This window comes from Drosophila grimshawi, unplaced genomic scaffold, assembly GCF_018153295.1.
Source record: "Drosophila grimshawi isolate 15287-2541.00 unplaced genomic scaffold, ASM1815329v1 contig_848, whole genome shotgun sequence".
In the NCBI taxonomy this organism is placed as follows: Eukaryota; Metazoa; Arthropoda; class Insecta; order Diptera; family Drosophilidae; genus Drosophila; species Drosophila grimshawi.
In genome coordinates this window covers 8,041,322-8,060,445 of record NW_025063692.1, presented here as the reverse complement: position 1 = coordinate 8,060,445, position 19,124 = coordinate 8,041,322, and the positions used below count along the sequence as shown (strand labels likewise).

At 39.0% G+C, this 19,124-nt stretch overlaps 3 protein-coding genes across 3 annotated transcripts; 1 reads left to right on the top strand and 2 right to left on the bottom strand.

Moving 5' to 3' along the window:
- Positions 1-12,245: 12,245 nt before the first annotated feature.
- On the bottom strand, positions 12,246-13,016 carry LOC6565750 (intersectin-1). Its single transcript, XM_001992262.2, has 2 exons — positions 12,930-13,016; positions 12,246-12,871 (listed from the first exon to the last, which is right to left on the bottom strand). The coding sequence occupies exons 1-2, from the start codon at positions 12,982-12,984 to the stop codon at positions 12,342-12,344; spliced, it is 585 nt and encodes a 194-aa protein (XP_001992298.1). The 5' UTR covers positions 12,985-13,016; the 3' UTR covers positions 12,246-12,341.
- Positions 13,017-15,097: 2,081 nt separating this feature from the next.
- Positions 15,098-16,644, bottom strand: LOC6565749 (cell wall protein DAN4). The gene is made up of 2 exons (XM_032738842.1): positions 16,470-16,644; positions 15,098-16,368 (listed from the first exon to the last, which is right to left on the bottom strand). The coding sequence occupies exons 1-2, from the start codon at positions 16,531-16,533 to the stop codon at positions 15,260-15,262; spliced, it is 1,173 nt and encodes a 390-aa protein (XP_032594733.1). The 5' UTR covers positions 16,534-16,644; the 3' UTR covers positions 15,098-15,259.
- A 1,326-nt stretch (positions 16,645-17,970) lies between these two features.
- Positions 17,971-18,458, top strand: LOC6565748 (elastin). The gene is made up of 2 exons (XM_001992260.2): positions 17,971-18,047; positions 18,113-18,458. Exons 1-2 carry the CDS (start codon positions 18,008-18,010, stop codon positions 18,298-18,300), a joined length of 228 nt encoding a protein of 75 aa, XP_001992296.1. The 5' UTR covers positions 17,971-18,007; the 3' UTR covers positions 18,301-18,458.
- Positions 18,459-19,124: the final 666 nt, after the last annotated feature.

Genomic DNA, 19,124 nt, shown 5'->3' with positions numbered 1-19,124 from the left:
CGAACCACCTCACCTACCAAAATGGCTCATAAAAAAAAAAGGGAAACCAACCAAGGAAAACAAGAAATTTAGCTTAAAATAGAAATAGCAGTGTCGCTTTCTCAATGTCTCGTTCCCCATCTCTCTCTATCTTTTCACCTCTCTCTCTCTTCCTCTGTGACTGTCTTCCTTGTCTCGCTGTCTGTCTGCCTGTCTGGCGACTCAATTGGCAATGACGCGCTTCGTGATGGCTGCGAGTGTTGCACGCTTTACAAAACGGAAATTGAAGCATAAAATTGCCAAGTTGAAAGCAAGAAGCAGCAAAGTCAAAGAGCAGCAACAATCACAACAACAATAACAACAATAACAACAATAACAACAACAACAATAACAACCGTACACAACACACACGCAAGCTAGCGGAAACAAGTTTATTTAGCGTTGAAATCGTGTACATTATCCTTGGATTCGCAAACATTATCCGGATATAAAATGCTCGAACAACAGCAACTAAAACAACAGAAACAACAACAGTCAATTATAAATGGGAAACCAAATGGAATTCGTTCTCATAGCGCACTATAGAAAGGAAGAAAAAAAAGCATAAGAAATATGCGATTAACATATATCCTAGTGAATTTGTAGGTTGCTTATAAATAAGGTATGCATAGCTTCAATACATGCGGAAGCGAAATGGAAGCTTCTCTTTTGCATTTTCAATTTCAAACATTTCACAGCTAAAAAGTATGCAACACTTTTTTAGTTTGCGCTCTCGGAGGGAAAAGTTCCTGCTGGCGATTTTAAGGCGAGTTTCAAATTCGATTTATGGGTTAAATCTTATAATAAATTAATTTCAAATATGTGAATGTGTGAATGAACAAACAGGCAAAAGAAATTAAGCAGGAAGCAAAAACATAAAATTAAATAAAAGTGCGCTGCGCAGCTAGCTCAAAATTTTAATTATATTTGCAATTGCAATGCCATAAATTTTCAACACAAACACAAATACCCACACACACACACACACGCACAGTGTGCCTCAGCAGCCGCAAGTTTGCTCAGTGGTATGCAACAAACGGCGAATCTAAAGCAATGGGGATGGGAGTGGAGGGGTAGTGGGGTGTTTAACATGTGTATGCGGACAGTAGCAGCAGCAGCAGCGACACCTACGCAGCAGCTACGGCAACCCAAAATATGTGGCAAGATATTTTAATATGGCCACAGGTTCGGGGTGTGTACAAAAGTGATGCAAGACGTAGAGGTTGGGATTCGCGAGGTAGTCGCTTAGGGTCGTTGGCGGAAGTAAACCTTAAATTAAATTGCAATTTGTGGCTTAATTTATTTTTATAGCTCACGTCGGCGACTGAGATAGAAAACCTAAAGAGCAAAAAAGACAGAGTGAGTGAGAGACAGACAGAGAAATAGAACGACAGAAGTTAAAGCATACTTAGTGGCTAAACACACACACACACACACACACATACATAAGCACACACAGCCAGACACTCGGATAATGCTATTATTGGAATTTTAATTTCCTATTTTTAAAGCTGTTGTGCTCCAAAACAATTGTGTTCGTCTGCCCTGAATGCTTCCTTCCGTTTGTAGTCAGACTCTGTGTCTATACACTGTCAACTGTCAACGAAATAGGGTATGATGTATGAATAATCTTTTTTGATACAGCCAGGTTTGTCTATCCATATATTAGGTATTTGGTTTTTTTTTTTAACAGATGTTTAAATCGCTTATCTCGAATTGCCATAACGGTCTGTAAGAGCATAGAACCTTCGGCGTGCCCCAACTAAGTTGTAATTTCCTATTTGTCTGTGTTTCGGCTTTGACACAAGTAGCTGCCGCGTTGCCTCCCACAAATATACCTTGCTGTCTTGCCTTTGGTTTTGGCTGGTGTGCAATTTTACGCGAAGTTACAACGCATCAATCAAAGCGTTCGCTCAACGTGTGTGTTTCAGTGGTGGCAACAATTTTAAGCCAAGCCAGAGCTATAAAGTCTAAAACTGCGAGGACAATCATCCAATCACCTGCTCAGACAGACAGAGAATGAGAGAAAGTAGTAGTAGGAATGGGTAGGGCGATGGTGGGGGAGTATGTGCTATATATTACAGATATGCTCTGTTTTCCGCGCTGTTAGCTATTTAAGTCGTTGTCAAATGTGTACCACAAATTGGAAGAGATTAAGAAATATTTGTAGAATTTTAGTGGCACAAATTGTGGCTATCCAAGAATTTGAGTTTTGTGTTTATAAAACTTTACAATATTACGTGAACAAATATAAAAGCTTAGTATAATTAAATATATTAAATATACTACCAATTTCCTAATATTTTTTTTATTTATTGTGCCTTATGTGCCCACTGGGTATTTTTGCATCACGAGTTGATGATTGCCAACAAACGTCCTGTCAGCAAACTGTGGTCATTACCAGTAACTATGGGAACAGACGCCCACATACCCACCCAGATACACACACACACAAGCTTTAAGCCTATTATCGTTGCAAGAGAGCAGCGTCATCTTGCCGTAGCTATTACAAGATGTCAAGCATGATTCTTACGTCTGGCACGAACACATGTCAACGCAGTTCTTCTTCCTCTTCTGCCAGTTGCCGATGTGGCTGCCAACAGCCACCTGACAACAACAACCACCTGACATCGTGTCAAAACAATAAAATGTGCAACTAATGCGATTACAAGTTGAATACCGGTCTCTTCTCTAGCTTCTCAGTATCTGCTCTTTAAATCGCATAAATTTATGCTAAATTATGATGAATTGATTTGCGTCTGGGGAAACTTGACTTTGGTCGAGAGTCGTCGAGGGTTGTCATCTCATTATGCAGAGCGTCTGGGCCAGAAAGAAGCGTGACAATGAGACAATGTCCAAAAATTTCAAGTTGCTTCTGCCCATTCCATCTTTCACATTTGCACATTACTACACAGCAAGAAAAATGTGAGTAGATCTTGAATAAAAGAATTTGTAAATACTTTCAATAAGCAGGATTAAATTACTTACCTAAAATGACCACACGAAGTCTGAAAAAGAATATGAAGTTGTTCGAATTAGAAGATATAAGTACTAAAATACTTATTATGAGCCCGAAAATGAGGTTTGAATTCCACTTTTTGTTGCCAAATCATTTGAGATGGTTTTTAAATATTTTCTTTTGATCGAGATGAAATATCGAACTTCATCTCAGTTGATGTGTTGCCTAATTCTAAACTAATAATGAAAAAATGCTTGGAATTGAAGACTTCGTAAATATAACTTAAATGATGGAAGAAATTGGGATTTAAGAAATTTCAAACTTTCAGAATTAAATCTTCTTTTTTTCTTTCTGTGCACTTCCTGTTGCCCAGTGCATTTCAGGGCGGGACGCGTGCCAGTTGAATTTATTGTGGCTCAGATCCGAAAGTCGGTCTCCTGTCGTGTCATGTCTGAAAGGGTTTCGTGGGATGGGGCGGGGCTGTGGAGCTGCCCAGCAGCAATTTGCAGTTTTACGCTTACTTAAATTGTGTCTAAAGTGACAAGGGCCAAAAAACGGGGGCGCGTGCACTGGGGGTAGTTGTTGCTTTTGCTAAAAATCTTGTACTCCACCCCAACCGCTGTGAAACTCTTGCTCTCCATCTAAAAGGGTTAGAGCGCCATGGTGGCGTAAAAATTTTATTGTTATGTTGTTTTCCCCCCATTTGTAGGATGTGGTCGGAGATACAGTTGATTCAGTTTGTTGTCGGCCACAATCGATATTAATATTGGGTATACAAATTGAAAATTATGACACAGCGCTAGGCGGGAAATTCATTTATGTTTTATGGTCAACACTGGATTACAAATATAATACACAAGAGGGTTAAGCGCACACAAGGGGTTAATAACCACGCATCTAGAAAGCATTAAGAGCAAGTGAGAGGCGATTCGACAGAAGCATAACAAGAAGAGAAGCAAACAGCAAATAAGGCTAAGCACAACACGAGAATCTACATAATCGATTGGAAGAGTCGCCTCAAAGATGCAAAGCAATGTGAAATACTGAAGCTATTCATAAACAAGTAAAGCATGTCAAAGATAATGTACACCTTTAGACCAGAGCCGAATTGCTGTCACTAAAACACGTATAACTAAAGAGTTTTTTATGCACGAACTAATTTGTATCATGGGCAAAAAATGATTGCAAATAAAACAGCAAAATAGTATCGTGATGATCACTTCTCTCTTCTTCTCTTTTCTGACACATTACCATTCGAAATGTAAACGCTTCTGTTCTTCCTGTGCTTCAGCTTATTTCTCTGTGTCTCCAGTGCTCTTTTAATAATATTTTTAGCTCTGCCTTTTGCTATTTTAAAGCGTTTGACCAATTTTGTAAGGCCTCATTCTTAAAGTCTTATCCTCTATTGATTATCTGCCAACGCTGTACGCCAGAAAATTTGCATTTTAAAATCATTTTTTGAGAAAATTAAAGAAGGACATTAAAATGTGGGGAAAACAATGAAAATGTTTCTGCAGCTATTTGCTATCGGAAAGCCGCATCTTTTGCAAACTAAATGAATGTTGATGCGTGTATCCGCATTCGCAATCCCCCGCCAGGAATTGAATGCGAAAAGCAAACCCTCAACCCCAACCCCCTTCGTCACACACTGACAACCCCCAACAGCGCACATATGAGGGGGCTACCCTCTAGTTTTTGTGTGTTATTCGAACTCAAGTCTGCGGCCTGTTACGTAATGTGATAAGAATGCGAAGAAACCCACCCAAAAAAAAAAAGAAAACAAAACTCAAAGCTAAGGCATACACTGTACAAAAGCTTAGTATAAACCAACTATATACAAACTAAAAGCAAAAAGAATTTGGAATTACAATTGATTGGGGTTTGATTTGAATTTAAGGAACGATTTGTTATACGAAAGTGAATTAAAAGTGTTGAATAGTATTACTTAAGCTTAGCTCCAAAGTAAAACCCGATTACAACTATATAGATTTCTTTGATATAATAATTGAAATCGACATTTCACTTTGAGTATTATTAAAGCACAAATTTTTGGTAGTGTATAACAACCCTCAATTCAGTTAGACCGCCCCAAACCGCCCCAACACTCCTTATGCGTAGTTACAATCTCTCAGTTACTCTCAGCTTTCTCTCGGGATTCTGTGGTCCATTTTGCTTTTGACTTTCTGCATTTGCATAATATTATTTTCTATTTGTTTTTGTTTGCCTTCCGAGCAAATATTGTCAATTCCAATTGAATTTTGACATTAGTTGAGATGCTGTCACTCCCGCTCACTTCGCTCCTCCACCTTTGCACGACCAGCGCAGATACCCGGCTCTACCTTTTTGTATTGTTATTTTTTTTTAGGGACTCATGCGATTTGTCATGCCGACTAAAAAAACTTGAGAAATAGTCGAGATTTGCTTCACGGTCGGATTTTCTTGCCTCTCTGGCTTTACGGCTTTATGGTTTACCTGTCTATCGTGGTATTATGACCAGTTGCGTACGGGGGGCGTCGGGATCGGGATATGTTTGGAGGCGGGCGCATTGTATATTTGAACCAGGACTTTTCCACTTAAAAAAATATTTGCCTTATATTTTGATTTCGTTCATAAACATTATTTCTCTACATTCACGATTTCAATTTCTTAAAAGTAACGCATTCCCCAAAATCAACAAAACAAATTCTTCTAAAATTCTGCATTGAAATAGTTACAAATATTTCGCGATTTTCTTAATTGGTTATTTATTCTGAGTGTAGCTTCGATATCTGATAATTGCAAAAGGCAACAACGACCACAAACAACAGTCGAGAAATTGTGTAAAACACAAAATTGAAGAGATGCCAAAGGAATTTTCTGTTGACATTTTTTAATTTTACACTTGACTGACTGACGCGCATCGGACTCGCAGCAGAAAGAGATCTCAAACCGCCCCTTTCGCCACTCCTTGGACTCTGTGCATTTTCTGTGTACCAAGAATTAGAGCAGGTAATATGTCTGTATGTGTGTCCATATAAATAAACTTAATATCAAAATGCAATTCGTTGCCATATAAAAAGTGGATTTTACGAGTCGCTCGTCAAAAGCACAAAAGCACTCAGCAGAATGCAATAGATTGCAACTGTCTCCGTACACGAAACTAATATAATGACACCAAGACATGTCTTGAATCCTTTTTGTTGGCCCGAGCCTTAAAGCAGCCACTGATGAAAATGTTATGTTATATACGAATTGTCCAATTTAATAACTCCGACAAACCGATGTAGAAAAATAATTCGGTTTTGCTCATGCTATAAACTAATGTCTAAAATTAGTTTATTACCACATTGATGAACTACCATAAAAGTGGCACGAATTCAAGTACCCATGACAGACTAGTTTGGTTAGACTAGGCTAGTAATGCTGGTCCAGAATAAATAAACCATACGGCTTTGGAGACATCTCCTTCAATGCATTGCAATCTCCGCGACAAAATTATAGTACCCATAAATTGCTCTCGTAGCCGTTGGCATTATGCTTCCAGTCTGCCTGAAATAATTGTATTTACTACATTCTCAGCTCTGACAATATTTTATAGATTATGAAAAATGCAGTTTGCTTTCATTTCTGCTTTTCAGCACTTTCTTTTTCATCATTTTATTTTAAAGACTTGATTTGTGCTACTTTTTTTTTGGGTAGCTACATATTGATTACTACGTTCATTCAGCTGTGTAAAGCAATATTCTTTGTGGATCGACAAGGAAATCTATGCAAATTGACTGACAGCTTATTGTTTTGGCTTTGATTCAACAAGAACAACAACAGCGACAAATAATGTTTATCAATTGTTTATCTGCCATTTCTCTCATCTTACAGCTTACATCTCCTTTGGCTGCAGTCAGTGTTGAACCCATTGTATTTGCATAGCTGGCACGTGCTCTGAGTGGCCAGGCCAATCCCAAAATCGGAATAAGTTAGTATACACTTACCTAACTAACACCCCTCTCACCTCCTCCACCTCCACCTCGCTACCGCCACTAATGCCGACCCTTCCGACCAAGCCTCTGGTAATTGGCAACGAGCTGCGCTCAGCAGGTTTCCATCCTATGAAGACATTTGCATATTTGCTGTTTATGTTGAAAGCAAGATTTCGTTATTAACATTATTTAATTTGTTTACTTCGCATTTGCTTCAATGGCTTTAACCCTCCGCCCCACACCATGCCACAAAAAGTGCGAAAGGGATAGGGAGGGGAGAGGGAGGGAGGTTGAAGGGAAAATGGGGCTAAAGTGAAAGTTGCACTGAGCGCAGTGAAGGTGAATGCTCAAAATTCTGTTGACCGAAGCGGTTTTTGTGGCTCAATTGGTTTGAGGATTTTGTTTACTTTCACTTTAGTGTGTGTGTGTGTGTGTGTGTGTGTGAAGGGTTCCTTTCGTTAATTGCAATTATGAATGCTGCTGCGTCTCTATCTCCTCTTACTCTTAGTTATGATTATAGTACACTCAGCACTCACCCATGCTCTTGGGCCAAAAAGCTGCCATAAATAATACCAAGTACTTTGTTTTCTGATTCTGGATTCTATGTTCTGTTCAAGTGCTGCTAGTGCTAAAATAACTAACAGTTTCAGTTACACTAATAGTGCTCTCAATTTTGGGATAAATGGATAATTACAACTAATTATAATAATTTGGTTGCTCAACAAATGTAAAGTTTGCTTGAAACAGAAAAGAAAATGCGTTTACTTAATGTTTAGTAGATTAACTGACAATCAATATTCTGTCAAGTTGGAATTGAAAATCGTTTAAATTAATTATAGATGGATATCAGTTGCAAATATATATGGTGAATTTTGATTTTCATCATAGTTTAATTATGATTAAGCTTTATAACAATTGCTATAAGCTAAATTTGAAGTCAATAATCATGGAATGGATTTTATTATAATGACAGCCCCTTCGATTTTATTCGATTGCATTTACGGCACTTGTCTAGAGATGTTGTTTAAATCTACTTTACTCTGCGGGATTTGTTTGTGTACTTACCATCAAGAAGTTGGATAAATGTCTGCAGACAGTGCTGAAAGCAAAAACATATTTAACAAGTAAGTGAAAATGAGAACACAGACTGCATAAATGTAAAAGTGAAAATTGACTACTTATTTTATATATATATATATATATTTTTATATATATAAATTATTGCAATAGCCTGCCAAGCAACCAACCCCGCGCGCGCAATTGCTTTTGCCTTTGGCACGCTCTTGTTTTGTGTTTTTCGCCCTTTGATTATCGGCAATCGACCGACAGTCGCAACCCTTAGCCACTTTGTCTAACTCTTCTTCATCTGCTTTTCACTTGTTCAGCTTCGTTTTCTTCTTACGCTGTGTCTGACCCAAGCAGAAGCGATGGGTGTGGCAGGGGTCGATGGGGGTACGGGCTGTATAATATTGCGTCTGTGCGCTGTCTCGTCGCCTGTCGATTCCCATTTCCTTTGAGTTGGGTCGCCTTTGCCTGCATCCAAGTCCAACCTTCGTTTGGGGCTTTTCATTTCATTTGCTACGGAAGTTGCTAAACGCTGCATCCGTTCGCTGCATGTGCGTGTGTGTGTGTGTGTAATGGGTGTTGTGCATGTGTGTGTGTGTGTGTGTGTCTGTATTGTTGTCCAGCTTTCACCTGAACGACTGTAATATATGCGTTGCTTGATTTGATTCGAATTAAATTCGTTGCCTCATGAGTTGGTACAAATCTCAGTATGATTTACCGAATAGTTGTTACTATGTCCCCCAAAACCTAAATGCCACCCTGTTCACTTGCAAGCACTGCTCATCGTTTCCACTCTGTTCATCACAAATGTTAATTGGCAAGTTTTCTCAGCGTGTACACTAGAAAAAGCTTGCTTTTTATTTCGGTTATTGTTTCAGCTTTGGTTTCCCTTAAAATAATAAAACTTGAAACTTAAGCTGAGACTAGCTCGTAATAGCCGCAAAGTATGCAATAACAAAAAAAAAAACCACACAAATCCTTGCAAACAGTCTTGACCGGACCAAGTTTTGTCTTCCTCAAGTTGACGTACCCTGTAGACGAAAAAATGCCTAGACGAGGTATCAAAGTGTCCAGAGTTACGTTGCTCTTTAAAGTTAACGTATCAGTTAGTCTAATTAATACTTCACTCTCTCCCTCTCTCTCTTCCTCTCTCTCTCTCTTTTGGCTCAGTCACTTTTACTTGGCTAAAGTTTGTGAACTCTTCTTTTCATCTGATTTAACTTTCGCCCAATTTGCCGTATATATTATTAATAAACTTAAATATTCCTAGCCCACTTTACAGGGTACCTCCCCAACAATAATCTCTGTTGTTTTTCGTGCCGTCATTAAATCCAAGCCAAGCCGCAAGCTCATCTTTGGCAACAACGACTTCAACTAAGACGACAGTTTTTTGGTGAATTCCAAAAACTTGTAGCATACGCTGCGGCACACCGTATTCTCCCTCGCTCAACAACCTTAACTCTGTCTGTCCTCACATAAAAAAAGGAGAAAAGTTTGAAGAAAAAAAAATCGCAAGTTTCAGACGAAAGTAAAAACACTGCTTCGACAGTCGACAGTCAAAACTTTTTTGATTATCTTAATTGCGATTACGGGACACCGAACACTCCCCAACATCCAACTGCCTCTTCTCCATCCCCATCCCCATCCCCATTCCCATGCAAACCATGCGTGTTTGTGACCCAAAACAAGCAGACAGACAAACAGACAGCCAGACAATCGGACAGTTAGATAAATAGATAGAGAAGCTGGGATTGATAGCATAGATAGCGCAAGAGAGTGGGGTGAGATTAGAGTTGGGGCTTGGTTCGGAAACCCCAAAAGACAGACGTACTGAAATTAGGCGGAAAGCTCTAGACGTTTCCCCAGTCTGCACTCCGCTACTCGAAATTAACAAGATTGGATCCCTTTCCCTCACAAACGTTGAACACGAAGAAAACAAACAACAACAACAACAACAACAAAAAGTGTGGCCAAGCAATGAAAGAAATTGGGCTATCAAAAAGCTGCACAAAAGTTTGACCAACTCTGGTGAAAGGGCAACCATTCTGCTCGTGGGCACAGCATACCCTGTAAATTAGTTGCTAGCTGGTGCTACGTTAGCCTAAATCAAAATGTACAACAAATTGAGCAGATTAATTAGCTCAAATTTATTTAAGCTAAGTAAGAAATATATATAAAAATAATATAAATATATGTAACATATAAACAGCGTTAGCTTAGAGCCGCAAAACTTCAGCTAATGAGGGGTATGCAGGGTGTGTAGTTGTCAAGCAACTGTCGAGATTTGTCATCAGTATTTTTTCGACTCGTAGCCATATAGCCAGTCTGTTGTCCATTTTCTAGCCGACATCCGCTTGGGGCTGAAAGTTTCTCCAAAGTTTTTCAGTAGCATTTGACTGGAATGACGAGGTATTCAGCAATGTTCTTAGGCATCCACCCACAACCGCATCACCCTCGCCAGCTCATTTCCTGCCACCACCATCTACTCCTCACTCACATGGCACACAACACAATTGGAAAATAATCATAGTTTGGCGAAAAAATTCTGATTATGTTGGGGACTGCAAACAGTCGCTTGGGGCGCATCGAGGACCTTTTGGCCAGTTGCAGCTAATCTACTTACAATGTGAGAAATAAGCTAATAGAAGTACGCATATCCCTACCCCAAATATCGAGCCACCCCTCTGCGCCATTCAATGTGTAGCTTTAGCTGTGGAAGTGCCCTATAATTGCTGGTCATAAAAAGCAATAATGGATCTTATTGATTTTGCAACTGAGCTATTAAATGGGAAATCCAAATGTCTGACTATTAAATCTATACCGATCAATAGCGTGAATATCTTTTGTGCAAATGCATAAAATACTACAAGGCATTTGTTTTACAATTCTTCTTTTGGTAATTTCAGAGATTCTTAAACGCAATGATTCGCAGTGCAATTTTGCTGTATGAATAAGGTCAATGGACCGAAGTTGCTTTGAAATTATAAGCGTAGCTTTGCCACCTGTGTGCATCAAAGTGCATTTCTGAGTCGCCTTTCAATCCCGCTTCGATTTTGTCAGCACTTCCTCTTATAATGTGAGTATTATTTGCCGTTATCTGCCCTAACGACAGGATAAACCACTTTGCGGCGTTGTGATATGTGCTCAGAGAAGGACACAATCACACACACACACACACACACAGCGAGAGTGAGAGCGACAGAGACAGAGACTGCTTTTAGGTTGAGGGGATGGCTGTGTGGCACTTCCTTATTTTATACAAAAAATGGGCACAATGTGTCATTGCCGACGCTGACAACTTTGATGAAGTGTCGCGTTGACAGAAGCGTCGCGGATGACTCTGGAGTACCAGCTCTACACTCAAAGAAATTAAATGGGTACAATATATATGCATAAATGTTAGTTTGATTATGCACATTGTTGCATTCTTAAATGATAAGAAATTCAAATCAAATTCTTAATTCAACTGTGATATCAAATTCAATTAAAATATAATCAATCTAGAGTTAAAGTTCATTAATTAAGAAAGTAGCGTTTTTATCTGAGTGTATGATTGGGTATGTTTGGTGTGTATGTGTGTGTGTGTGTGTGGTACGATGAATCAGACGCTGAGCGGGGAATGCTCCCTGACATAAAATGTGTAAAATATTGGCTGTCTACATAAAAGACTGGAACGGGGCAACGCAACTGGTAAAACCTGGGAATTCAATTTATATGCAAATCATATGCAGCCATCAAGACAAATATTAAATAGAAGTGTGTTCTTCCCCACATCCCACACCCCAAACCCCCCCCCCTCAACCCCCCCTACCATCACACACATACACACACACACACTTTGGCTATGCGTAAGTATTTTCACAAGATATTTATTAAAAAAAATATATATAATTATGCATCATGTGAGGTTATTTAAATAGGAGCAGTAGCAAAAGAGGCATCAACACCCCATTTTCTATGTTTATAACATATTGGTAAAAGAAGAAGTGGAGAGGCAGCTGTGGGGGGCATCTGTGTGTGCAAGGCAAACATGTATATAATTCAAATTGGGTGCTTCTGTGTAGATTAGTTTCTGAAATGCACGAAAACAGAATTTGCTTATTGCTTTAAGAATGATTTTTTAAACAAGTTTCATTGAATAAAAGTCTTTAAATTGTCTGAAATGAAAAACAATTGTGGTAAGCTTGACACATAAAAGTGAAACAGTTAACATACTGTTATCCTATAAGGCATATAGAAACGATCGATCACAATTGAAGATCTTATTAGTTTTATTAATTTAAGACATTTGTACATTTGTTTGTAAATTATGAACTATGCATTTGTAAATGTGTGCAGGGGATCTATGTAAAATAGCGAATACCATCCTCGTAATTTTCGCGTACATCGTACGCAGTGGGCGCATACCCATTGTAGGCACTGTAGCCGCTCTTTGTGTTGCAGGCGCAGGGCTTCTCTTTGACTATTTTTTTGGGTTGCTGGATCTCCTCTTCTTCATCCTCTTCCTCTTCATCTTGCTTCTTGTAGCGCTCCTCGTACGAATGTTCGGCATAGGTCGGCTTGCTGGTGTAGTGGTCGCTGTAGCATTCTGTGGTTGTTTTGGGCTTTTGCTTCTTGCTGCTCTTCTTGCTGATCTTCTCCTCGAGTTTCGCCGTCTCCTTTTCTTTGATGCCCTCAAAGAATTCGAGTTGTTTGAGCTTCTTGTCTTCGAAAAACTGTTTGATTTTCTCCATTTCATTCTCCTTCTTCTCCGTGAACAAATTAAGGAAATCCAATTTCTTGAGCGCCTCCTTCTGCTGCTTCCCATCCAGTTTCTCCGCCAGATCTTCCAACTTGGGCAGCTTCAGCAGAAAGGCTTGTGATAGTTGCAATGCTGTAATTTGCAGATTGCTGGAGTTTTGAGCCATTTTAAGCCACTTTGAGCCACTTACCCATTGCGGCAATCAGGAGCAGCATTAGTTGTTGCCTCATTGTTGTGCTTGGCATTTTTGCTTGTGCGTTGGCTACTGTGTCTGACTGCTAACTGTTTCCCTCTGTCTCTGTCTCTGCCTCTGTCCCGCCAGCTGCTTTTAAGCCAAAAGTCTCTACCAGCTTGGTCCAAGCTCAGCTCTTTTGAGGCTTGAAGGTGAGCCGGAGCACGTGCTGCACTCCAGCTGATAAGCACGTGTGCATTTATTTTGTTGCATTAAGAATATGTACGCTTATGCGTCTTATCGTTCTCACTTGGCATGTGGCTTATTGATAGAAACACCCCACCTGTTCAGCTATCCCCTCTCTGAATGCTCTCTGCTGCATACAGTTCAATGCACTTGCCACTTTCGAATAGATAAGATTGATTGCACATAAATATACCAAAATTGACTTACTGCCAGCATAGCAGATTTTATTCTTATTGTTTCTAATATATCTTTGTACGTATGTATGTGCATGTATATATGTACGTATGTAGCCACCCCCTTGGTCAGTTGTCAGTTTGACAAGTCGACGTTCACACAAATTTTGTTCTATGTCTCTAGGAATAATTCGTTGCACGAAACAAACTTGCCGAGAGTTGTGTGCGAGAATGAGGGAACTTTGTTTTTTTTTGCTTGGAACTTTAATTGAATGCGCCCTGAAACGAGCTCTGAAACTGGGGAGCGGCATCGCTAATTGACTTGGCTGCTGGCCATTATCAGCTGAGGGGGTAACGTGCGGCGAGAAAGTGGGAGGAGTAGGGGGTAGAGGGAAGAGAGTGTTGGAGTTGATGTGTTGAAAGTGGAAGTTAAATTGTATTTGTTTAGTGCGCCTGCACAAGCCAGTGCGCCACGGCGCTGAAGGGGGGAAATGTGCGCCTGCTTGCAACTCGAACTTCAAGCAAATATATTTTTGCCACATGTGGCAGCCTCACGTGTGTGTGTGTGTGTGTGTAGTATGCGCCTGTGCATGTGTTTGTTGTTGGCTTGTTTTGTGTGGCTATTTGTGCTGAGCAAACAATTTGCTAAATTAATTGCACACCAACTGTTGTTTGCCAGTGATTGCTTGTGTATGGGTGTACGGATGTAAGTGTGTGAGCTCTTGTTATTGCCAGCAATGTTGTTTTTGCCTAAACATAACACTGCACATCGGCTGTGCACAGCAAATACTATAACCAAATCAGCATTTTTTGGCTTGGAAAACAGAAGCGAATATTTTACAAAACCAACTGTTAACGCGTAAAATAAATGCTTACAAATCGGTGAAACATTTTCAGCACAAATGAAAGTCAGCCATTATTATTGTTGCTGGTTGAAAAGTAAGAAATTTACAAAAGTTCCTAATTAGAAACCCGGTGCGTAAATAGCAGATTAGGGCGTGGCCTCCATACCGACCATTTGAAGAATTCAGCGCCCCCTTCATGAAAAGCTGAGTAAGTCTTCGATAATTCATTAATTAAGTTAATTGTCGTAGTTTTTCTTTACCGCTTACATTTGGCGAGTTTTACAAAACCTTTTTAAAATATTTGAAAATAAAAAGGCTTTTAAATGTGATTTAAATGTCTGTTAATAATCAGATGGGATCGTCCTATTAATTATCTAATTCATCGAGTTTCATTTAGCTGCAAGCTTAACTCATTCATCTCATAACATAAAAATTTACGTTTCAAATTACAACTTGACCGTTTGACAAAGTCTCTGAAGATTCATTTACTATATAATAGCATATCATTAGCAGGTCATAAGACAACAACTAGTACAAAACAAAATAACTAATACTAAGCTTATGCAATTTACTTTGCTTAATAGCTGATACGCAACATTAGAGTTCAATGCCAACTTTAAACTTCCTGAAAATAGTTTTTTTTTTTTACATGTCTGTACACTATATCTTTACACGTCAGCAGTTTTGTGTTTAACTGCTTATTTAATTGCCTAATTGAGTTTTCTTCTTTTATTTTTTTGTCGTTTATGCTGAGATTATCAGCTGCGTTTTATTTTATTTTAGTTCGTTTTCGTTTTTCAGCTGTTCGCAGCTTGTTAATGACTTGTTTTTTTTTTTTTTGGGTTTTTGTGTTTTTTGTTTGCAATTTTTCCAACATTTTGATGGCGTAGCAAAAATAGAAAAAGAGGAATAAACATAATCGTTGAGTTGTTTATGCAACATGATTTTGTTTGCTTTATTATTATGTCAGTTCTGTAAAATACAAATACAAAAAGGTGATAAATAAAATAAATAAATATGTATTAATTCGTTGATAGTTTGATTAGTTAATGGTAAAATGCCTTAGCCCAATTGTGTATAGGTATTATGGGATAATGCGATGATTGTCGATGTTGCCCAAATTAAGTGGCAACTCTGGCAGTGGCTCCAATAGGGCCGGATCATCAAGCTCGCTAGCATTATTTTCATTTTCATTATCATCATCATTATCATTATCGCCAGACGTTGTTGTTGTTTCTATTGGTGATTCTGTTGTCGTTGTTGTTGTTGTTGTTGTGCTGCGTCTACGCAACTTACGACCCTTGCGTCCTTTGCGTCCCTTGCGACCCAAGCGTTCCTTTTTCTGCTGGAGCAGCTGCTTGGCTAAGCTCAGGGTTGCCATCTGTCCAAAAACAGTTGGATATGGCGCCATTGGATAAGGCTGCAAAGTTGTCGTTGTTGCTGCGCTGCTACTGCTGCTGCTGCTGTCAGCAAATGTTGTTATGATTGGTGTTGTTGTTGTGACTGGTAACTCTGTTGTAGTATTCGCAGCAATAATTGCTGTTGCTGTTGTATTTGCTAGTGGTGTTGTTGTTATTGTTGATGTTGTTGTGGAGCTGGTTGACTCTGTTGTTGGTACTCCTGCTGTTGTTGTGGAAGTTGCTGTTGTAGTTGAGTTGCTCAAGTCTGGTGTTGTTGTTGTTGCTGGTGTTGTTGATGTTGTTGGTGTTGTGAAAGTTGCTGTGGTAGTTGAGTTGCTCAATCCTGGTGTTGATGCTGGTGTTGTTGTCGATGTTGCTGCTGTAGTTGAGTTGCTCAAGTCTGGCGTTGCTGTTGCAGCACTTGTCGTTTCTATTGCAGCGGTTGTTGTGGAATTTTCTGCTGGTGTCGTAACTGTTGCTGCTGTTGTTGTGAAACTTTCTGCTGGTGTTGTAACTGTTGCTGCTGTTGTTGAGCTAGCAGCTGTTGTCGTCGTAGATGTTGCTGCTGTGGTGCTGCTTGATGATGATGCTGTTGCTTCTGTTGTTGTGCTTGTTGGTGCTATTGTTGTATTGTTCTCTGCCGCAGCAGCAGCAGCAATCACCTCGCTAATATTGATTGTTATTGTCTCATTGAGTCTCGTCTCATTCAAAGATTGCAACGCATTATTCGAGCTGACAATTGTTGCTACGAATGTCTCTGAGTTCTGCGCCGTAGACAGCTGACAGCAGGCGGCTGAAAATCATCAATGGTTAGTTTAGGGAATTAATTAGAAGGCCGGAAGACAACAGATTCCCACTGGCTACCACAGGGCAACCACATGACAAACTAATTACCTAATGCTGTTACCACAACGAGCGCAATTAAATGACAACGTGCCTGCAAAACTGGCAGCAACATTATGCGATTTAACATGGCGGTTGTTGCTATAGATACTGTTGTCATCCCAGAAATTCCTTAATTAGCCTCTGGGTGCTTGTTGATGCTGCTGTTGCTGTTGCTTAACAAATTTGGTTAATTGAACTGATTTGTGAAATGCTCATCAGATGCTTTTTTATATTGCACGTCGCACGGAAACGTGTGGAATGTACGTGAGTTTCACTATTTACTTATCTGTTATCTTGTATCTGCCATCTGTCATCTTTCAGATACCAATCACACATAGTAGCAATTGTTGCTGTTGTTCTCTGTTGCTGCTGCTGCTGCTGCTTGCCGATGGCATCTTTGATACCGGAAATATAACCACGTGTTGGTGGCTCACACCCAGCTTTAACTATCGGAAGCCATTTAGACCAAATTTTCTATTTGGCTATTTTGCTTGCTATTAATTTTGAGGGTCGCTGCTGCTCTTTCAACTTGGTCAACAGGCACGTAAACTTGGCCAACAGCTGGCAATCATTTGATATGCGAAAAGACAGAAACAACGGCTCCCTGCGTTCAGACTGTTAACAGCTGCATTATATTGAAAATTAGAGCAATCATTACTTTTGTCAGTATCATTTAACAATCCAACCTTATTATTTATATCTTTAATTCTTCCGGTGTTTTTTCTTGATATGCATTTTCAAAAGTTCTGTATTTAATATATTTATTTACGTTTTGGCTGTAAATAAAGTCAAATGCTGCAGATAACTAATTGTTATTGTGAATGAGAGCCACAAATAGACTAGTTTACGACTAATATATACCCTCTAATCAAGTAATTCTGGTGAGTAGTGAAACTGAGAGAGAGAGAGAGAGAGAAATAGAAAAATGAAATAATGCCATTTAATGATGTATATTAATTATAAAGATAAAGTGAATTTGTCTGAAACAATTTGTAGCCATATTTAATGTGGATGCGGATTTTATATACCATATACTAGACTGTACATATTCTAGACATGGTAAACTTAATAAACTTGAATATGCCTTGTTCGGCAGCCTGATGACAGGGCATTGGGCATGCTATGAATACACACGAAAACAATTTGCACGACTGTTGTTGAAATTTTAATTATTTGAAATAAACGTGACCAAAAGTAAATGCAAGCTAAAAAGCTATATTATGAAACTGAAAACAAAAAACAACAAATTATCTAAATACTAATGGAATGAACAGAACCAAACAGGGTGCTACATTTAAGACTATGGATACATGTATATGTATAATGTACATAATCAGATATGAGTGACTTATGGATAATTTCCCTCATTTAGTTGAGTAAGGTCAGTTCGAGACTAAGTGAGACAGATTGAAAGGGAGGGAGAACTATACACAAATATGCTGTTACTACGTGCTGAAGCATATATTGAAATACTCAACAGTTTTTCCTATATAAGTCGGTTAGTTTGGGCAACAAGTAAACAGTTCGAATTAACAACTTCTACAAACATGTTCAACAAAACATTCCTCGTGGCCCTCGTCCTGTGTGGTATGTAAACTAATATAAGCCTGGATATATTACGGGATATTCTCACTCATTTACCACTTTTGCAGCCTGCTACTTTGGCGACACAATGGCACGTCCTCAACTGCCCCCAATACCCGGAGTACCCCAATTGCCCCAATTGCCCCAAATCCCCGGAGTGCCTGGATTGCCTGGAGTGGGCACGATTACTGGCGTTGCTTCTGATGCCGCAGGTGGACCATTGGGTGCCCTCACTGGTCCGAAACTAGGCAAATGAGAACTGCGCCAAAGGCAAAACAAAACAAAAATGATCGGCACATCTATCAATTGTTAATGTCAGTGTTAATCTTTAAGTGAAACAGTATACAATCTATGTCTATATCTATCTACCATTGGTTATCGAATAAAACATACTTTCTTGCAAGCCGAAAAAAACGTTGTGAACTTGATTTATTTAAATATTCCAGTATTTAATTAATTATGGTAAACAAACCAATGAACATGAATATTGAATATAGGAACTAATTGCCGACTTCTGCTATGAGACTACAACTACAGCAACCTACTTTGCACCTAAACAAATCAAATAAGTTTGTTAGCTTAAGTAATAAAATAATGGAACAAACTCCACAAATGAGGTTAGCTAACTACAGGTAATATCTATGTAAAGAAAGTGAAATTGGAACCTAATCAACTTATTTGCATAAATATGCTTTGAAGTTTACATAGATCCTTTAGTTTCTTGCGTTTCAACATATAAAATAATTATTTTGTTCTTGGTTTCCTTAATGATACATTTAAAATGTTATATGTCAAAGCTTTACTTACACAACCAATGACGTTATGCAACACTCAATCGCTATCCTACGTGTCGTATTGTGTTACCCTATTCAGCACGTAGAAATTGCCTTTTGGGGGTATTTAGTGCTAGATACATTTGCTTAATGATTCAGTTACACATTTTGTTTCTGACCATCAAGAATGTTGCGCAAATGCACAAAATGGATTTTAGTGATCGCCTGTAAGTTCTCCTATTCGACATACTCATTTTCTCATTGAAATTAAATTGTGGTTGCTTTGGACAGTGTTGACAATCTTGGC